General features: G+C 38.8%; 1 protein-coding gene across 1 annotated transcript; it reads left to right on the forward strand.

Annotated features, from left to right (window-relative positions):
• The first annotated feature begins 4267 nt into the window (after positions 1-4267).
• On the forward strand, positions 4268-22359 carry egln3 (egl-9 family hypoxia-inducible factor 3). Its single transcript, XM_084742562.1, has 5 exons — positions 4268-4988; positions 19644-19763; positions 20019-20155; positions 21021-21094; positions 22213-22359. The coding sequence occupies exons 1-5, from the start codon at positions 4629-4631 to the stop codon at positions 22239-22241; spliced, it is 720 nt and encodes a 239-aa protein (XP_084598688.1). The 5' UTR covers positions 4268-4628; the 3' UTR covers positions 22242-22359.
• The last annotated feature ends 805 nt before the right edge of the window (positions 22360-23164 follow it).

A 23164-nucleotide genomic window follows, 5' to 3' on the forward strand; every position in this document is an offset into this window, starting at 1 on the left:
CTGTGGAAATAAAGCTGTGATTGAGGGGGGAAAAATCGCATTTGGTATTGTTTGGCTTAAATTGAATTTGCATGTGTGTTTTAACAAATAACAATTAATCAATTAAGTGATTGTTAATTTTACCAGTGATCAAGTCCTTACAATTTGCAACCCTAACTGAGTCATTGACACGTACATGTATGACATTTGCACAGGGAACTGCTATGATTGGTCAAATTTGCAGAAAAGTTGCAGTGATTGGACACAATTGCAAGGTCATGCAGGGTTCAGTTTTATTTTTTTCAATTTGCGCGCATTGTTGCGATCGCAACATATGTTTTTATGTTGTATATTTTGCTGCAATAGAACTAAATTGATTCATTTTTTAAATACTGGTGGGTGGTTTAACTTGCTTTGTAATTCATAGCCTCATTGTAGATTTTTTTAAAATCATCTGCAAAGTAATGGATACTAAAGTTATCAAATAAATGCAGGCTAGTAAAATAAAAATAAAAATATTTTCTACTAAAATGTAATTGTGAAGTAAAAGAAGAATGTGCAACACATCTTTTTTAAATTTAATCTTTATCTTATCAGTTTCGTTGAGTTTAAGATATCTTTTGCAAGAGATGCTTGATAACAAAAACACTCCATAAGAAAATGAGCAAATAGAACATCACAGCTACACAATAAAAAGGAACTGATATCACAAAAAAATATTAAGTAGTAAAACTTTAAAATCTCCAAGAGAAAAATTATAACAGTAAAGTACAAGTACCTCAGAACTGCATTTAAGTACAGTTCTTGAGTAAAGTAGTTACTTTCCACCGCTGGGGGAGATTTGTCTTCAGATTTATGAAATATTTATGATTTCTGAAAGATTTTTCTGAGACTTTTGAGGTCTAAAATGAAGGGGTTTTGTTTTTTGTTATTATTATTATTATTATTATTATTATTATTATTATTATTATTATTAGTATTATTATCATTATTATTATTATGATTATTGTTGTTGTTGTTGTTTTTATTATTATCCTGTAGTGGTTGTCTGCTCTTATCAGCTGTTCTCAGTGTTTTCCTGGCGCGTGGTCAACTTCACGTTCACTGTTTACTTCCTCGCGGACAGGAGGGAGGGAGCGCGAGGGCTACATGCTGCTCGCGGAGTCCTCAATGGCGGCGGGCACGCCCAGCGCGCGGGCACGTAGCTCGGTGGACTTCACCTCACTTGACATCAATCACAGTTTATATATGAAAAGTATCGATATGTGGAATTTATTGATAATTTTCTCGGCAGTTACAGTTTATGTTCTCGTGTTTAAAGTGTACTGGTTAGCAGAGACTCTCGCGGTTATTTTCTCGCGTCATTTTTCAACATTTTCCCAGAAATGAATCAGTTAAAATGTTATTTAATTAAATATGAACGCCATGTCATGTAATGATCACGGTTAATGTAGGTTAGTGGGTTAGTTTGAGCCTCCCTCTCATAGCGAACATCACATCGAGCACGTCTCACTCCTCACTCTCACTCTGCCTCCACAGACCGGATGTGGGCCATCAAAATAAAAGCTTGACTCACCAACGACGCGAGTCCACCGACAATTATTTTCAGCATCAGTTCATTCTTAAATTAGTGTTTAATTAATAATCAAATAAGTTTATTAAATGTCACAGAAAGTTAGATTTTTTTAAATAAAGGTCATAAAATAATGTTTTTCACTGTCAGGTCTGTACATTTTTAAATGACAAATACTGCTGCTATCTAGAGCTGCACAGATTAATTAATTAATTGTTTTGCATCACTTTTTAAATAAAAAATCTCTAATATCAGCTTCTTAAATGCGAATATTTTCTGGTTTCTTTACTCCTCTCTAACAGTAAACTGGATATTGTTGAGTTGTGGACAAAACAAGACATTTGGGGATGTCATCTTGGACTTTGGTCCATAAAATGATAAAAAATATTGATCAGTGTTTCTCTAACAACTAATTGATTAATGGAGAAAGTGATCAACAGATTGATTAATAATGGAAGTAATTGTTACAGCAAAGACTTGAAAAATAGGTCCACATGTTTGGACCTGTTTTTCAACTGACAAGATTGGAACAGGATTAATTAATCAATTAATCAAAGGATTGGCAGATTAATCGACAATGAAATAATTGTTAGTTGCAACCCGGCTGCTATTATTGGTGCTTTTATGGGAGACCTTTTTACATATTTTATTTAAATATATATTTTTCACTGCATAGAAAAAAGGAATTCATGATGTCCTTGTCCTTTAAAAAATGCAGTCCTGAAAAGTAAGTGCATTTTTGATCAGTTATCAAAATAATCATCAGTTGCAGCCTTCATTTATTTATTTTTTCTATCGTTCGTTAGTGGCCGGGCAGCAAGGCTGCTGGTGCCTCTTGTTTTTCTTCTTCTTCTTCTTCTTCTTCTTCTTCAGAAATCTGCCTTCCCTTGCATGAAAACTCACCAAACTGCACACAGCTCCAGTCCTGTGCCAAACACCCTCAGCTGGCTTTGTTGGTTAATAGTCCTGATGGTGGTGCTACAGTGATCATCTAAATTTTAAAACTTTTAAATTTCATAATGAATCATCTGTGTGTGCTATGACTTTGCAGCTTACATCAAAATGTAGCCCCAGTTAAGCAGAGACTTTTACATGCTTTGAGCTGGCATGGATTTTAAAGTCCATCACTGTTTTTTTTCTAAAAACTGTAAAAGTTCTCCTGCGTTTTCGGCTCAGTCGACACCAGACTTTCTCCACTTCATGTTCAGACTGCTCTCCGCAAAACCATCCAGCCGGACTTTTGATCCACGGTGCATTAAAATATTTTATTGTAAAGACCTGCTGCAGATTCTTGGGAAATAAATTCCGTGATGTTCAACTGAAAACAATGACAACATTTTGATGTTGACTGTAAGATATTACACTCACTTTGTCACTTATGGAGCAAAACTGAATTTTGGACACTAGTTTGCTTACGTGCAGCCCTGATGTGAAGCCATCTGTGGTTTGTTATTTGACACGTAGCTCAGCAGGGTTGTGACTTGTTTCTGGAGTCAGAGGTTGTGAAAAGAAAGGGGGTGGAGCCGTATGGAGTCAAATAAGAGACATTCATATTTTTAGCTTGTGAAGCAATAGTCACAAGTGATTTCACACCCTGCAATTGTATGTCACTTTTTGTTTGCATGTGCAAAAAAATAATTCATGTACATATAAAAGTTTGTGAATGTGTAATTATGTGTTGCAGCTACAGAAATATTCCGTGCAGTTTAAAAAAATATTTGCAGCTGTAGAATTTGCATGTGTACAAAGGTTTTGTAGTTGTTTTGTGTAAGTTGTGTAAGTTTTGTGTATTTGTAAGCCAACTGGGGACAGGCGCTCCCGTATAGTTAGTCAGTTTCTCGTAATTTACCTCATAGCTGCAGTTCTGATACTGGTCTGTTTCTGGTTTGTGATACTGGTCTGTTTCTTGCAGTCGCTCTGGAGGAGATTCTCTCAGAATAAAAGACACTGAATTAATGGAAAAATAAAATGTGTGAATGATGCACCTGTGTCTCACCACATTTTCTCCAAAAATTCGACGTCACTTGATGTGTTAATTTTAGAATGAGCATCAGAATCAGAAATACTTTATTAATCCCTGGGGGGTAAATCGTTTACGTTACAGATGCTCCCATTCAAGAATAGAAAAAATATAAAGAATAGAGGAATTGGAAGAAAATATAAAAGTGTAAAAATATGTATTTGATATATTTGCAATCAGTCAGCAGAGAACTGTTGCAGTATAAAAATCTTCTTTCTAACATGTAGAATTTGTTGTTTTGTGATTTTCTCTGCAGACTTGCTTCCACTCCTCTTTGGTAAACTTTTCAGAAGCTCATTTTTAGTGTCCGTGTTTTTCTCAGGAGTTTGTATAGCCTGTTTTTGACAGGGAGGTTGTTTTCTTAATTGCCTTGTTCTGATTTTCGATCATAAAGTTAATTAGGGTGTATTTTGTTACAGCAGAGGGCTGTGACCTGAGGCTCATTAGCCCCTTTGGTTGTGGCCACATTTTTTTTTTCATTTTCAGGCACCAAAAAAATAAAAAAAGATAAAAATCAGCAAAAGTTAATTTAAAAAAGACAAAAAGTTTGAGTGGGGCTCAAAACTCAAAAATCTCCAACTGTAAAAATATGTAACACCATTAAAAAAAAAAAAAAGAAAAAAGAAACAGTGAAAAAAGTCTTAAGGGAAAATTGCTGTTTTGATCATAAAAGTTGCAGACTGCTGCTTTAGACGTTTGTTTTAAAAAATGAGAAGGGTGATTGTAATGCCTTTATTTTGAAATTGATAACCGGAAGCAGTGCACTTGCACACGTGCTGTCTTGACGTTGTTCCAGCCTCAAAAAGAGCCGGATGGCAACATGAGGACAGACAAGCAGGAGCAGTCCTGAGGCGTTTATACAGACCGTCGTGTTTTTTAATTTCCCTGTTGATCTGATCAGCTGTCAGTCAAACACCACAGAGAGACAGACTCTGTCTCCGAGGACTGACCCTGAAAACGTCTTTATATGAAACCATTCCGCTCTCTGAGAACTTTGAGCCGGTGACAGACCCTCTCAGTATCTGACTTGAGTCTAAGATTGCCTCAGCTGTTGAGATGCCTTTCATCGAGCCTGTGTCGGACTCGGACTTGGAGCGTTTGGCGCTGGAGCGGCTCGTCCCGGCGCTGCTGTCTCACGGTTTCTGCTACGTGGACGGTCTGCTCGGGGAGCTGGCCGGGGACGCCGTGCTGGATCAGGTGAAGGAGATGCACCGCGCCGGAGCGCTGCAGGACGGCCGGCTCGCCGCCTCCGTCTCGGGCGTCCACAGGAGCAGCATCCGCGGGGACAAGATCGCCTGGGTGAGCGGCTCGGAGCGCGGCTGCGAGGCGATTGGCTTCCTGCTCAACCTGATCGATAAGCTGATATCCGTGTGCGCCAGCAGGCTGGGCGGCAAGGCGATCCGGGAGAGGTCTAAGGTAAGACGGAGGCATCCTGGTTCACATTCAGTTTAGACCTGCAACAGTATTAAAATCCAGAAACAAAGTTGACAAAACACATTTTACACACAGTTTTATGTGTAATGATCGACCAAGAAGTCGTAAAAGGAGGATAACTTTAAGACAATAACGTTATGTACTTAAAGTTTTCAGATTTGTTTTTATTAAAACATGCAAATTATGCATTATTTGCAGACATTTTCAGAAGCGCAATCTGAGCATTGGATGAACACATTTTAAGCTTCGTGTAGTTTAATTTAATGACCTGTCATTAAAAGAAGCGGTAAAATATCAAGACAGTTATTTTTTTATATTACATGTTTTTTAAATTGTATGTTTAAATAAGCAAATGACGCATTATGTAACTAAATCTGCACTAATTTGCATACATTTCTTGAACAGAAGTCACAGATAAAGCAGGTTTAAAATTAAGAAAGTCTGAAAAGTTTTATAGATTAATTCATTGCATTTATTTATATTAAAGGCTGCACAGGCAAACAAATATTTTAATTTAAAATTTTGAAATAATTCAAAGTAGTTCATAGATTATATTCTAATTCATATCTATAGTTGTTGATGTGTACATATATATGTGTATATACATATTTAAAGCCTGAAAGAAGACATGTTACAAAAGAAAAATAGTCCAACATGTCAAAATTGACCAGTGCATTAAAAACCAATGTTTTTGCCCATAGGCTTATAGACTTTAGTCATTGATATCAGACGATGAAACGCTGACTTTATAAAACACATCAAATCAGATAAGGGGAGTAAAACTAAAAAAAAATATTTAAAGCTGCAGTATTGAAGTAAAATATATTAAGTAAAGCTGAACAGAAATATTTAAAGTACAGTTTCACACAGATTCAGTAGTGCAGCTGAGTGTCTCTTGGATCTGAATCGTTTTGTCTCGACCTGCGTAGAAACCAGAATCTGAAGAGTTAAATCTCACTGTGGTGAGAGATTTCACATAGCAACCAGCGGTTTTACCACTTCAGTGATGTTTTCTTGCTCCGGTTTCCTTTGTTTCCTGTTTAAGAAAGGAGGCATCAGATTCTGTGACATGAAAGCATCCAGAACAGTTTTTAAAAAAGCATGGATGTGGTATATATGGTATATCTGTACGTACACAGGTGTTTTTTCTCATTCTGGCTCATTAGACCTCCACTCAGGCAGAAATCTGACAGAGCTGTACTGGAAATAACATCACCGGACGTGATAAACCAATAAAGACGTGATTTGTTGTCTGACCAGTGCAACAACAGGAGTGTGCACACACCCACCCAGTCCATAACATTATTTTTAAAATAATCCTTTTATTATTTTTAGCAGTACAGAGATAACACAATGACATCACCCAATTCATTCATGTCCTTTATAATCCCAGACCTGTCTCCCCATCCCACCCTTCCTTACGTGACAGTTCAGTGTCCACAAAGGAGTAGAAAACAAATAAAATACTACTATTGACAATAACAATAATAATAATAACTAGAACTGCAAGCAGTTATGAACGGGGGCCAAGCCTCCCCGCGCGACACGGTCCCAGCGGCCCTCGGAACCCGCCGACGCGGGCCCCGAGGGACGCGGGGCTCGGGGCGATCGCGGGGACGCGCGCCGTCGTCCGAGCTGCGGTATTCATGACCAATCATTAGGTAACTTTGCGGTCGGCCTCAGGAGGGAAGCCGCATCATGCACAGCGAATTTAACACTCTGAGCAACTTTTGGGAAACCTGATGTTTTTGGGTTTGTAGTGCCCCCTATTGGCCGATCTGCACCAAATTTGGCACAGCGTCTGTGGATGACCTCTGGAACGAGCGTGTTAAGTTTGAAGTCAAAAGACTTAAGTTTGACCTAAATATGACACAACATGTGTTTTTTGAGCTAGCCAAAAAATCGTTCGGTTATAATTAGCGCATTTTTTGGCGTGCAACAATTCTTTTGATAACTTTTCGTCAGACACGTCTAGACATCGTATGTGCAAAGTTTGGCGCAGATGGCGCTTAAACTGTAGGAGGAGTTCGAAAAAGTAGGTTTCGGACATCTGGCGACTTAGCGATGGGAATTTTCGGCAAAAGTGGGCGGGGCCTACGTCAGAAAATCCAGCGCTTTTCAGGGAACATGGCAATATGAGATTTTTCAACGTCTCATTTAAAATGTGGAAGTTATAGGCAAAAATGCGTTATAGCGCCACCTAGTTGGGTTTGTAGCGCCCCCTATTGGCCGATCCGCACCAAATTTGGCAAAGCGTCTGTGGATGACCTCTGGAATGAGCGTGTTAAGTTTGAAGTCAAAAGAGTTTAGTTTGACCGAAATATGACACAACATGTGTTTTTTAAGCTAGCCAAGAAATCGTTCGGTTATAATTAGCGAATTTTTTGTCGTTCAACAATTCCTTTGATAACTTTAGATCAGACACATCTAGACATCGTATGTGCAAAGTTTTGCGCAGATGGCACTTAAACTGTAGGAGGAGTTCGAAAAAGTAGGTTTCGGACATGTGGCGACTTAGCGACGGGAATTTTCGGCGAAAGTGGGCGGGGCCTACGTCAGAAAATCCAGCGCTATTCAGGGAATACGGCAATATAAGAATTTTCAACGTGTCATTTAAAATGTGGAAGTTATAGGCAAAAATGCGTTATAGCGCCCCCTAGTGGAGCACAAACGCGATTTTTGGTAGGCGGGATCTGAGTCCTATTCTACATGTACCCATAAAATTTCAAAACCCTAAGTATTATACTTTGGCAGAAATTAATTTTTTTTGTTTATCTTGTAATAAGCCCCGCCCACATTGACCTGTCATGACCCCCTTGAAGATATGGCCTCAGGACCGGCCCTACATCGTACGGACCAAATTTCGTAGAAATCGGTGCAGCCGTTCTAGAGATATAAACTTCCCATATCTCTAGCGCCCCCTAGGCGCCAACATTCGCCAAATTCAGCTCATAGGCTCCCAGTCTCATGCCAACCAAGGATCTCTGATTTGGTGTCGATAGCATTTACTTTGACCGAGATATGCAACATTTTCCATTTTTACGGCTAGCTACGGAAATTTGTTCGTTAATAATTCGTGGAATTTTCAACCCAAAAATAATCTTTTGATAACTTTAGCTCATGAGGAGCAGACGAGTGTCCGTGCCAATTTTCGTGCAGATCGGACAAAATCCCTAGGAGGAGTTCGAAAAAGTAGGTTTTGCAGTTTTCGCGATTTTGCGGGAAAAAAAATCTGGGCGGAAGTGGGCGTGGCCAATTGCAAAGTGACTCAGCTCTATTCAAGGAATGTGGGGATATAAGGTTTTTGAATGTGCGACATACGGTGTGGGAGTTATAGGCCAAAACGCGTTGTCCTTGGTTATAGCGCCCCCTGCAGGCGGACATGTGCAGTTTTTTGCGTCTGAGGTACGTGCGGGGGTCTGGGCCAGCCCACCAAATTGCACCGTCCAAACTTGCACGGTTTAGCCTGCAGCATCAGTTTTATCAACGGAAGAATAAAAATAGAAAATAAAAATCTGAACAAAAACAATAGGGTTCCCAGCACCGCTGGTACTGGGAAACGCGTATGCTTGCATCCGCGTTTCCCAGCCCCCGCGGGCTTGGCCCCCTAAATACATGACACCACAGGTGTTTAATGTAAGAAAAAAATAGAAACAAATGATAATATTGATATAAAACAACATAAAATCAGTAAATAAACAATTGTATAGAGTGATCAAGTTAAATTAAATTATAAGTTTCTCATAATATATATTTGAACATAAACATACACACACTAACATATGTACTAGAAGATCGGCCTGAAAAGTTGAGCCCGAAAAGGCCAAAGCCTGACAAAATTCTGTCCGAACCCGACCCAAACCCGTCTCTCACTGGCATATTTCAGCCCGAACCCAATTACAGCCCGACATTTTTCTTCCTTCTCTGTACCAAACAGTAGAAGTTTTCAGTGACGGGGATCAAACATGCAGGGAACTGGAAGTGCCAACGACTTAACTGGGGAGGAAATGAAAATAAATAAATAAATAAATAAATAACTATAGTACAGCCCAAACCCGACGCGAGCCTGTGAGATGTGTGAGAAATAGGGCCCAACCTGACCCAAACCCGTCGGGTCCTGTCGGGTCCCACTGGGTTCAAGCACAGATCTCACGCTCTATTATGTGCACATATATAGACATATATAGACATCTGCATATATCCATTCATACATACACAAAGACACACACATTTGAACACACAGAAACAACAACAACAAAGATGAAAATTTAATTAATTAAACAAATTAAACAAACAATTAAATAAATATTTAAAAAGTATATATTTGGTCATTTTAAAAGTCAATATAAGTAAATTACTCTTCAGTCCATTCATTATATGAGCAATTAAATCTGTAACTGTGGGTTTATATTTGATGAAAGGGGTTAATGCTGCTGTTCACTCTCTCTCTCTCTTTTTTCTCTTCTACTCTGAGATACTCTCTCACCCAGATGCACTAGCAAGTTTGAAATTTGGCATCGATTGATTCAACAGTCCTGTGTTCAGCACAACCCTATTGACTGATATGTTTTTGTTTAAGGCTGATATTGATTATTAGTAGTCAAGGAAGCTGCTGACCAATATTTAGAACTGATACACAGTACATTTGCAGTAAAAATTAAAATCTACAACACATTTATAAATTAATTTATGTTATTGGCAATCAAGATTAGTTCAATATCAGCTCTGATAAATGGTCAGGCTGATAATCTGTTGATCCTTAGTGTGCAGCTGGTGCTGCTGTTAGTGTGTGTGTGTGTGTCTGTCAGTAATGTATGTATGTATCTGTATGTGTGCCGCTACAGTATATTTGTGTGTGTATATATGTGTGTAATTGGCAGTAAACGTCCACACAAAGATAGAAAAAGCAGTTTGTGTCTGTATGTGTCCTTTGCTCCAGTTTACTTGTTGTAAAAAATTTTTGTTGCATTCAGAAAAATTGGAATAATCAGAACAATAGCAGTGTTGTCTTTAATGCGCTAAGTATTTTTAAATGTAGCTGAAAGTTTGCTGAAGTACTTGTAGTTAGTTAAAGAGTGAAGATAACATTAATTTTCACAGCGTAGTGATATTTCTTATGGAAACTTGTTTACATGACCGAGGTGTCATTGGAGAGTCCCTATATGTTTTTCCTTTTAATGTATATATACCTCTTGGCGGCAGTCCAGTGAACCACTCTGGGCCCCCAGCCAAGGCTCCAGAAATCAGAACAGGATATGTTACTGGAAGGACAGGGAATTTACAGTACCAGTTCAGGTCCTGTGGTTGTCCTCAGTCCTCTCTATTTTGATTGCAGTTTGTTCTCATTGTGTGAACTTTTACTATGAGCCGTGAGAATTAGAAAATTGGTTGGTTATAGCTCCACTTCCTACAGTAATTTATACTGTTACAAGGTTCATTGTTACACCATAAGTCAGCTCAATTTATATGAATTATTCACATTGAAATATCCTCTGCTCCCAGCTGTATTTCAAGTACGCAAAACCAAATTCCATTCTAAAATCAGGGGTTTTATGGAAGGACATAATTTTTCACAGTAAAAACTTAAGTTACAGCATCACTAAGATTCTTTTTGATTAACTTTAGTCTACAGGCATAATCAACAAACATCATTTACTCAGAAAAATAAATTAACCTGCAATCTCTGTTTCCCACAGACATACACTATATGCATTGACTGGCCCGGCACTACAGCGCTTGTTTTCAAAAGTCACGTTGGCTGTTTGTACCACTTAGCAGGAGAGATGGGGGAGACATAAACAAAACAGTGTGTTCTGTTTATATGTGAATTATTAACAATAAAATACCCTCTGTTTCAGCAGTCTTTCAAATGAGCAGACTTTAAGACCAAACTCCATTTGAAAATCAGGTGTTTTATCAAAGGGACATATTTTTAACAGTAAAAACGTTACTTCCACCATCATGAAGGCTCTTTTCTGATTCACTTTGATCTATAGGAACAGTCGACTGACATAATTTACTCAGTAACATCATTGACTAACTGGTGCTTAAGTCAGTGGTTAAGAGATGTACACAACGCACATTGCCTGGCCCAGCACTACAGCACTCGTTTTCACCAGACCATTCTTTTAACATTATATAAACTCTTTATTCTTTGATTAAAATTGTCATATTTGCTTATCTTTAATCTTGATTTCTTTTTGGAAAAACTGATATTTGTTGCTACACACACTCCTGTTCATATGTGAGAGCTCATGAAGGCATGCAGTCGAATCAGTGGACATTCTCACGTACACACACAGCTACTTATTCAATTATTCACTCCCTCACTCCTCCTCAGCACACCCACTGATGCTCACTCGCCTGCTAGCACACGTACACATGGACACAGACACACACACATAAACACTGATTTACAGTATTCATACTTCCCTCACACACACACACACACACACATAAACACTGATTTACAGTATTCATACTTCCCACACACACACACACACACACACACATTCCCAGCATTTCCGCCCTGTCTTCACGTGCAGTGTACAGTTAGGCCTTATCTTCCGGTGTTATCAGATGGAACTTCTTAAGAAAACAGGTCAGCCCAGTTACAATGGGAACACACACACACACACACACACACACACACACACACACACGTATCTGGAGATGCTGCAGGAGCAAAGATCAGCAGGATAAAAAGGTTTTGTCTTCTTGCGGTTTTTGCAAAAACAAAAACTTTATTAAACAGTTTAAATTATAAACCAACATAAGTTTTTCTGCTTCTAAAAATCAGAGTGGTTTATGTTTAAAACAGTTTCTTTTTAGAATAAAAACTTTTTAATATGCCGTAAACTGCACAAATGTTCAATGTTGTTTAACCACAAGCAGCCATACAAGAACCACTTTGCTAATTAAAGAATACTGTGAGTACATAAGATTATGAATCTGACCAAATATCAACTTTCAGCCCTTGACACTAAATGTGTAATTGAACTGTATAATGTCCTACTCTGTAAATACCTTGGTCACTTTAACATTTGTAAAGGGATAGGTTCAAATTCTTAAAGGTCTTTCTTAATACAAGAATCACATGCCAGACGTATGTAGAAACAGTTTTTGGTTCCTGTAATCATTTCCTCTTAATGCATCTACACTGAAGAAGATAAATAATGTCATTTAAAAATATTCACAAATCAGTTAATCACTTTAATGCATTTTCAAGGAAAAGTTTTCTACTTCTAACTTCTCATTTGATGATTTCTTTCTCTAATGAGATTGTGAATTCATATATTTTGACTTTGGACTGTTGGTTGAACAAAACAAGACATTTGGTTTATCTGGAATTCTTTTTCTGGTGCTACTTGGGTGCGTCTTGAGTGATGGTGCATCATGTCTTTGATCATCAGACACCTTTGCTTTGGCGACCCAGCCAAGGGTGATCAGCCCCAGACTTGTCCAAGTGGTGCCCACTGGTCCCCCTTCTGGTTCCTCAGCCACTGCAATGCCTTTTTTGGCAGCATCCAGAATGTTCTTGGTGGCTCTTCTGCACCGCAGTCCTTTTACTCCAAGGAGTTTGAGAGTTTGCTGTCATTCGAATAGGCAGCAAAGCCTCATCATCCAACCTGGACTGGCTTACAGCAGAGTCTCCAGCCATTGCAGCTCTCTTAAACCAGATTTGTACATATATCCCTTTTTTATTTGTTGGCTTCTTGGTGGGACCACATGCTTTGAATCCTATCAACATGGGAACATTACATTTTATAATGTGACAGCACTTTGTTTAAGATCTGCTTAGATTTAGTCTGGATGGAGCAGAGTGGTTGGGAACTTGAGCTGCCTTCCTAGGACCTGTTAGTCCCATGCAGTGGCAAGAAGGCTGATGCCTTTTCCCAACTGTGATAAAGGTAAAGGATTTGAGGTTTCCTTATTCTTGATGTGTGTGTGCTGATGGTGTCCATCAAAGACAGTGGGACTTTGGCATGGCGCATCTCCTTCTCTACCAACGCCTTTGAGCAGCAGTTGAGGATTGCCCTGCTTTTGGAACAAAATACCTGATGGTTTGCCTCTCTCTATCCATGCATGTTTGCTGGGCTTGGGACAACATCATAGATTGACTGGATTAGAAACTGTAATCTGGGTCTGGGTCTCCAGAACTCAGTCCAGGTGATCTTGTGAGGCTCCACATGCTCTCACTATTTTGATATTGTATAGGCCAAACAATTAATTGATGAATAAAAAAAAAAAAATAGATTAATCGATTTATGAGATTAAGACTGAACAAGTAACAAGTAAGATAGGAGCTGCTTTCAGTCGATTGGTTGTCAAGTATTAAATTAATCACCAACTATTTTGGTAAGCAGTTAATCATTTTTAGTCTTTTTGAGAAAAAAATGTGAAAATTCTCTAATTTCAGCTTCTTAAATGTGAAAATATCTGTTTTTCTGAGTGCTCTGCACCAGTAAACTGAATATCTTTGGGTTGTGGACAAAATTACTGAGGTGCTGTAATTACTGATAACTGCTGATACATTGGAATTGATATCCTGTGTTATCAAAGTCTCCTAACACTCAGATCTTCTCATCAGTATCCAGTGTGTAATTCTGTCTGATCCTGATCCCACCGTGTCGAAGTCGATGCTCTAAGTTAGATGAGAACAGTTGTGGCTGTTGAAGTGGATCCAGGCGGAGCTGCAGGCAAACTGCAGCCTCACGCTCCACACGTAGCTCTGCCATTAAACCGTCAGCAGGCTGGAAACCTGCCAAACAACTGCACTCCCACAATTCCTCTCTCTCTCCCTCCCTCCTTCTGTTTCAGTAATAGAAGATAAGATAAAGTTGAATTGAACGCAGCTCTCAGAGGCGTTTTGTTTTCAATCCCCCCCTTTTTTTTCTCCACGGTATATCATTTCCTGTCCACCCAGCCCTCCTGTATCTCCACATATTTTCACTCCGAAGCAGCTCAGTTTCATGTTGACAATGATGATGATGTGTGTAGGTGTGTGTGTGTGTATGTGTGTGTACGTGCCACAGTGCAGCATGTAAACAATCTTGCGTGATTTGCCCGCTTCCCCTCAGCGCAGGCCGCCTGTGGATTCGGTGCAGGTCAGCTGCACTTTATCAGCACTGGGGGTTTGTCGTCATTGGCAGGCGAGCAGACCCAACCTACGTGCAGCTCTGGAAACCCTCGCACGCATCCTGACGGGGGCTTGACTCTCCCACCCCACCCGCTGACCCGCCCACTTTACATTTAGAGCAACAGGCGAAGGGCATTTTACTACAAGAGCGTCCAAAAGGGAAGGGGGCGTGGCGCTGGTGTGATTGCATGCGAGTGAGTAAACATGATTGCATGAGTGTGTAAACAGAGACACTGACGTCAGTTAGGTCACTAAAGATGTGTTGTTGTGGATGTTGCATTCAGGGACCTGTGCGTTTAATGAGGGTTAATCTACGCCATGACCTTTCTGTACGAAGTGGCGCGTGTTCGTGATCACATAGTAAAAGAACAGAGCGGGATGTGAGATTTCGTGGAGCATGTTGAGGCGGTAGACATCCTTGCACACTTTTGTTTGACAGTAAGAGTAAGAAGAGTTTCATAATAAAAGCCTAAAAGAAGCAGGTGATGCCGCTGATGTCAGCAAAGGTGAAAATGTTTGTGCTTTAGTGTAGTTTGGTCTCTTTAATAAAATTCTTCACACACACACACACACACACACAAAAGCTGTGATCAAACATGAATCAGGTGCATACGTGCGTCATAATAAAAGCATTACATGAGGGCGTTGCATGTAGAGCTGCAACAATTAATTGATTATTAATCGAGTATTAAATTAACTGGCAATTATTTTGATAATCAGTTAATCGTTTAGGTCATTTTTTTAAAGGAAAAAAGTTCAAATTCTCTGATTTCAGCTTCTTAAATGCAAATATTTTTTGCCTTTTTTTTTTACTCCGTTCTGACAGTAAACTGAATAGCTTTGGGCTTTTTTCAATCTCATTATATATTTATTAACTTCATGTTGAGATGGATGAGTCTTACAAAAATAAAACATAACAATTCTTTTTGCCTTAAGCAAAGATTTTGATCCATTTAATTTAAGATGTTGCTCCATGTCATAAGACTGTCTTTACTCTTACATATGATGGTTTTATTGTAAGATACAAAGTTAAACAATGACTCTTAAAAGAACAAAAGAAACAACCATACAAGGGTATACCCTCCCATTTCATTCCCATTCGACTTTTTGGTGTTTATTATCATATAAAAATGTTTCTTCTATAAATGACAGGGTCTAAAAATAAAGATTGGCACCAAATTCAATCAGCCAGTTAGTCGATCAGACTAGTTGCTTAAAAAAGGGGTAAAAAAAAAAAAATGCAACATTTACATAAATTTCCAAAAATTTATTGTTGGACCCTGAATGAAGTTATTAATGAGGAGAATTTGTGGATTTCCCACACAGTAAATAGTTAATTATGGAAGATATAGTTATACTCTATACCTATTTGCACTGTACTATTATGTAGACGGAGAAATATATTTAAAAAAAAGTGCTTTAAATGTATTTATAGAAGAAAAAAACAAATCCTCACATTTTGCTGCATTGTTAAAGTGCTGAACTTCTTTGATAACTTGGATAATGTGGATATATTCATGCCTCCTTTTATCTAAAATAATACAAAATCTCATTTACTGCAGCCCTTCTCCTCTATACTGTCTCTTCACAAATCTTAACAACTATAAATGTTAATAATTAATGTTCAGTCTTAATCTTTTAGATGCAAACATACTGAAGGCTCCTGCACAATGAGTTTATAAAAAAAACAACTTTCTGCCACATTAAGTGAGTTTAAAGCCCAACAAACGTCTCCAACAACTTCATTCCTGAACCACAGACTGCAGCAACCAATCAGGAAACAAGTCAAGTCACACCTGATACACCTGGACTGTCAGTAATGGATGAGGTGAAAACAGAAAGAAAAGCTAAATGCCTCTGAAAGAGTTGAATGATGTGAAGTCGTAGCAGTGGAATGACCTGTAATAACCCTGCAGACGTGGCGTGTGTGTGTGTGTGTGTTAGAGGATCAGCTGTTGGTTTTTTCCTGAAGGAAATCCACAGTTTGAGTCTTGTTGACTTTGACACCGTCTCATGTTTGATAATTGTCTGCTGCTCTAAGTTTATCAGCTGCTTCCTGTTTGGGTCAAAAGGTCGCGGCGCTGCAGGGTAGAGACGCAGGGACACCACCACCCCCGTCCTGTCTGGAAAACAAAGACACAAAGTTTATTGTGAAATGTGACGTTTTCTACAACCAAGATAAGTTCAGTGTTTCCTCTAGGATTTTTTTCAGCAGCGGGGGCAGGCGTTCCGTTTCTCTTCTTAGAGAAATATTTCAATAAACTCATCTGAAAAATGCAGTCAGTTGTTACATAATGGCGTGTAGATATTTACGTTAGCCTAATACTACCAATTAGTTTACTCACGTTAGCGACACTGAGTTGGCACCGGGCCAAATTAACTTAAACTACCGATAAGTTACGTAATGTTAACTGGTCATCAACATATTGTGAACATCTGTTTAACTTGTAAAATCTATGTCGAGTTATCTCAAGCTAATAACTTACGTCTACCTCTTCTCCGGCCGGTAATTCGCTGCTTTACTGTTTATTTGTAATTCGGGAATTCACTCCTCTGACTCTGCCCTGTCGCCTAGGTGCTTGACGACCGCGCCCCCCAAACAACGCTAGCATCATGCAAATGAGCACGCGCAAGTATATTTCCATACTGAGCAAGATAGTTATCTGCAGTTTACTTTAGTGCTCGCAAGTACCCGACAGGAGTCTGTTTTGAAGGTGGAGAGATGCGGCGGTGGTGTATTTGCGTCAACAATAAAAAAAAACAAAAAAAAAAAGAAATTTGAAGGAGTGGCGGCTAGGATTTAGGAGTGGCGGGCCGCCACTCCTAAATGAATGTAGAGGAAACACTAAAGTTTAAGGGATTTTTGCATTTTTTAGTGACAGGCAAGAAATAAAAAGGGGCGAGAGGTTTTTTTTTAAATCTTACACCATGAAGATAAACTAGAAATGTGGAGAATAAAGTTGAAATACCATGTTCAGAATACATTTTTATTCTGGTTATGTTGACTTTATTCTTAAAATGCATTATGTCTTGCTGTAATACTGTTAACTGAGAAGATTAAAATCATTTTCCGGGTTTGTACGAAGTCTTAAAAGTTTGAAAAATGTTTAATTTTAACTGTCATGTTTTTAAGGTTAGCAATTCAAATATACTCCTTGAAAAATGTTTAATTCTCAACATAATCTGGTGTTTCAGCCACGCAGTTACTCATGTAATCAAAAAGATTTAAATATTTTGAATGAAATTCAATTTTTCTTTTAAAAAACTGCACGAATCCTTAATTTTGTCTTGCTGTTCTTTGAGCACTGTGTGAAATGTATTTATTATAATGAGGTACTGTGTTGCTGCAGAGATTCCCTGGTCTCTTCAGATCAAGGAAGACATAAAAAAACATAAATATTGCAAACATAAAATGATCCTATATAATATGATAAATAAGATTAAACAACCCAACAGTAGGACTGGTTGATGTGGACAAACTCAAATATCACATTATTTTTGACACAATACCTCAATATTGCGACAGTATGATGGGGAAAATATTAATACACTGAGTTTTTGGTAAATAATCGTCAGTAATGTGGGAATAACTGTGACTAAGGGGGTACAGAGCAACTAAAACAGTTTAGAAAATGACCTCACTTTACTGTAACGCAGCCTCCAAACCCAGAAACAGACAACGTGATAACGATATCCAAAATCTAAGATGATATCTAGTCATTGATCGCACCCCGCCCCAATTAGAAATGCACTGAAATTCAAATATACACCTGGAAATGTTTTTGTTTTTTAAACTAATCTGGTGTTTCATTGACACAGTAACTCATGTAAACCAAGAATCTTTTAATATTTGAAATGAAACCATCCCGTTGTCATGGGCGCCGAAAAGAAAATGACACTTTTTTTCACTCTGTCCTGCGTCCAAAGGCTTTGAGATTCTAGAAACTTTTCGTACCATAAAAGTGTTTGACTTTTACTCTTTTTAGAACTGTGAAATTTCTCCTGGTTGATTAAATATTAATAAACTCTTGGATCAGATGAGCTGTCAGTCATATCTGGAGGTGACAGCAGGTGGTGGGCGGAGCCACACTAATTGACCTCAGGATGACGCATCAACTCTGTTGGATTCCGTCGAGTCATTAAGGCTTCGACTCCTCTTATCACTGCTGCAACCACAAGTGAGGCTGATCCAGTTTCCTCCCAACACTGACTTGCAGTACACACACACATGAACAAAACATGAACACACTTGTTTGCAATTTGTGTACGTGCAGCTTAAGCCGTCGGCACAAAACCACACCGCACACCCCTGATGTACACAAGACGTGTTGGCAAATAACCATCCACCCACACACACACACAGAGGAAGTGCCTGTTATCATGTGTGTCTGTCAAAATAACTGATCTTTGACACATCAGCTTTTATTTTGAAGTTTTTTGTAGTTTTTTTGGGGGGGGTGTTAACAGAAACCACAGTCACATCGCAGTACTTCCCTTTTCTTCTACATCATCACCAAATAAGGTTCTGTGTTATGGACTTAAGTTCATATTATTTTTGTAACAGAGTAGACCTTACCTTATTTTATTTTACGTTGCCTTACTTTACTTTAGTTTACCTAACCCTACTTTACTGTACTCTACCTCACATTCCTTCACTCTACCTTATTTTACTTCACTTTCCTTTATTTTAACTTACTTTACATTACCGTACTTTGCCTTACCTAACTTTACTTCACTTTACTCCATCACTTTACTGTTGCATACTTTACTTTACCTTATGTTACTTCAGTTTATTTTGCTTTACCCCACAACACTTAACCTTTGTTCACTGTACAAGAATAATCTACATAAAATACATTACTGTCAAAGTTTTGATGGAAACCATCCCATCAAAGAAGAAGCAACAAGACTCACAAGAGTCTGCCCACAAAGTTAATTCTGACTTTCAGCACTTGACAGTTTTTGAATCTGGCTGTAAGTAAAAGTAAGGCACTCAAGTGTTGTAGCGCAATTTGACATGAAACATAATATTTTGTCAACATCCTTTAACTTTTTACACCTAAAATAACTAAATGAACCACAGTTACAGTACATGATCTAATCTTGATTTAAAGGCTTTGAATGTTTTTTTATTTCCCTAATCAATGCCTCATAACAGAATCTAAAAGTGAGAAACAAAAATCAATAATGACTAATCCACTTCCTTTCATGTTTAGTTACCACTTTGAATTCTCCACAGTAACCAGGAATTTCATTTCAATAAGTTTTTGATCAGTAACATGACTCATGAACAAACCGAAACCTTTGGCTCCTTATGAATCAGAAAAAGTTTCAGTTTTTAATTTAATGTCTTTATAATGTATGTCTTTGTGTTAATACATTAATCTGATCTATCTCACTGCTGACTTTATGTCTGTTTTATTTCTTGTTTCACTCCTGCTTCGCTGAAACATTAATTAAATGTATGTCGTCTTTCCTCTTTGCGTTTGTCTGTTCAGGCAATGGTGGCGTGTTACCCAGGAAACGGGGCTGGTTACGTCAAACATGTGGACAACCCGAACCAAGACGGACGCTGCATCACCTGCATCTACTACCTCAACAAGAACTGGAACGCCAAGGTGCGTTCAGGGGCCTCTTCGCTCTCTGTTATTTCAGTTTCACCTCTGATCTTTGATGTCGTCACGATCAGTCGTTTCTTGGATTGAGAGACTTCCTGTCTGACAAGGAAACAGTGACGTTTAAGACTTTTTGTGTGTTTTTGTGAAATTATTTCTCTCATTATGTGAGTTCCTCTTCCTGGTCTGTGTCAAAGAAGTTTGTAATTTTCCAGTCAGCTGATTGTTGTTGTTGTTGTCGTTGTTTTTGTTGATCAGGAGCACGGCGGCATCCTCAGGATCTTTCCGGAGGGGAAATCCTACGTGGCCGACATCAAGCCACTGTTCGACAGGCTGCTCTTCTTCTGGTCCGACCGCAGGAACCCACATGAGGTGCAGCCCTCCTACTCCACCAGGTAACCAAGCAACCGATCAGTCAACCAATCAATTAATCACTGATCATTACAGCTGACAGCAGGAGTTTAGCTCAGTTCACACTGGGAGGAAGAAAAGCTTTTCTCTTTTAAATCTATGAACGTACAGTGACAGATTTTCATTTGATATTTATTTATCATTGCTTATCATTGAACATCCTTCATCTCCCTTCTGGGCTTATTGATTGATTGATTGATTGATTGATTGATCAGTTTATCTCAGAAGTCTTGGATGTAAAGTAAATGAATCCTGCACAACGTTTCAGCTGGCTTCAGTTCCCACTGTGGATGTTAATAATTAAGAAATTAACTGATTAAAAATGTATGTGCCGTCTGTCACAAATTGATCGATGGGTCTCATAATAAGTGACCGTTTTCACCTCTGCAGTGAACAGAAATACACTGAATAAAATGTTGACATAATTTACATTATTTTGGATTCAAAATGCCACAGTAAGGTTAATATGACATGACTCAGGTTTTTCTAAGTAAACTGTGAGAACACTTCATCGACAGATAGTTGGCACCACCTGCTGGTCAAAATGTGTTTAAGCCACAAATGTCCTGATTTTTAACATATGAGCTGCTTGAAATGTTGGTAATTCTGTTGGTGTGAACTCTCTGCACTGAGTTCATATAAATGTATTATATTGTACATAAATATGTGGCATGTTTTTGCACGCTGCTATGAAAGTACTGGTGCTTTAACTCAAACCTGCAGGCTGTGGCTGAGTGTGTATTTATTCTACAGACGCTGCGGCTGAAAGAGCCGATCAGTACTACACACCCTACACTGAACATCAGTTTGTGTATTAAACCACAGTGTTGTTGTTGTCGTCTGTTTCAGGTACGCCATCACAGTTTGGTATTTCGACTCTAAGGAGAGAGCCGAGGCCAAGAGACGCTTCAAAGACTTGACAGGTACAAACACTCTCTCACACGCACTTATAACTTTTTATTTATTTGATCCTTTCAGTTGTTCTCGCTGTAGTCTACTAAAAGAAAAAGACTCACAGTATCCTGACATCACATACAGGAACTGTGTAATTTCTTAACTGAAATTAATTTAAATGTTCAAAAAATTAGGGAAGAAAAAAAAGTGTTGGATAAAAAACAATAAATCAGAGTCAACATGAAAACATGCAGAATACAATTAGAGAGATGAGAGACGACATGCAGCAAATGTGCCACAGGCGGGAATCAAACTGGTGGCTGCTGACAGCCTCAACACACGGTGCACACACACTACCAACTGAGCTATACAGGCACCTGTTATTTAAGTCATTTAAAGGATAATAATGAAGGTTATGTCTATAATGTATTATAAGGACATTCATAAGATGATGTATTATAAGGCTTTATAAATCTTATAATCATGCATGTCATCTTATCACAAGGTTTATAAAGTGTTTGACAGTTTGAATCTGAGTTACAAGACACAGAATAGCTCTACTGTATCATAACAGTTTATAAAGTGTCTGAAGTGGAATAATGCCTTATGAACATCAAGTGTTTGGTAATGACCTTATATGGTGTTATGACTTAGTCCAGTGTTTCTCAATGGTCTTCAGAGCTCACTGCTTTGGGCCCCGTTTCCCAGAGACTTCATAGCGCTGTGTGTGTCGTAAGTTGTATCTTAAGGTCTCCCTTAAGCTTACGGGCTGTTTCTCAACTCTGGGAAACAGCCCGGCAGACCTTAAAATACAACTTATGATGCATGTAGATGTTTCCCTGCGCCAACACACCTGATTCAAATGATCAGGTTGTTATCAGGCTTCTGCAGAGGCTTGATGACGAGCTGATCATTTGAATCAGGTGTGTTGGAGCAGAGAAAAATCTAAAACATGCAGGACAGTGAGCTCTGAGGACCAGGGCTGAGAAACTGCTATAGCACTATACCACTATTGAGGTTTATAAGACATTATTCCATTCTTAACCTTAGAATTTAGAATCTGTCATGACAAGTTAGAAAGAAATAGAATTTTGTTAAACTTACTCTAACCTGGCTTTAATGAGTGTGTGTCTGTTGTGTGTTTCAGCTCAGCAGCAGGGCAGCAGCTCCAGCTGACTGTGAGGAAACGGCGCCACCTGGTGTTCGACAGCCTGACATGCAGGAGAGGGCGGCAGGATTTTTCCCGACTTTCAAAGCTTCTGGAAAAGCTGAAAGAAAAAAAAAGAAAAAAAGATTTTGCACTGTGTCCTGGACTGTAGAGGCCCCCCACCCTCCGTCCAGGAAGATCAACCCGCTTGCACTTCCGTGAGCACTGCCGTTACCTGACGAGTGATGCGTTCAGGTGACCTGCCGCCTCTCTGGACTTTTTTCCTGCTTTACGTGACGTTTGTGCAATACTCTCTGCTGACTTCTACTGAGAGCCCTGCTGAGACGAATGAAAACAGCGGACTGCACCTTTTTAAAAGCTTCGCCTTCAGCACGCTTCAACCTAAAGAAGGAGGAGAGACGGAGGACAGTGTTTGAGGTTTACAGACAGAAAGAAATGATGCTAAAACCTTGTGTGATGGAAGACTGTCACACTTTAACATGTTGCTTGTGAGAACTGTTTACTAGTGAATAATGTCTAAATATCAACCAACTGATGTGGGCTGGAACTCAAAACAATGTTGAAGATTAAAAAAGTTCAAATTATGTGTTAAATCTGCAGATTATTTGAGCAAAAATTCCTAAACTTGTGTAAATGCAAACAGATATACAGATAATCAATATCTGGATGAAAAGTTCCTCTTCCATGTGCCAATCTTTGTTTACAGTCTGAGACGTGAGAAGACGACGTCTACAACCGACAGCCAGTGGGTTCAGAGAATGCATTTTGGCCGGTGTGTTCAGGCTCTTTTGCTCCCCACATGCACATTTACCTGCATGTAGAGCTGCACAATATGGTTAAAAAAACTGATATCGCAATTATTTTGACAGATAAGTTCAGAATTAATGTTAATGATAATTTTTGCATCATAATTTTCACTGGAAAAACAATT

The sequence above is a fragment of the Lutjanus erythropterus genome, chromosome 18 (assembly GCF_056507025.1).
Source record: "Lutjanus erythropterus isolate fLutEry1 chromosome 18, fLutEry1.hap2, whole genome shotgun sequence".
NCBI lineage: Eukaryota > Metazoa > Chordata > Actinopteri > Lutjaniformes > Lutjanidae > Lutjanus > Lutjanus erythropterus.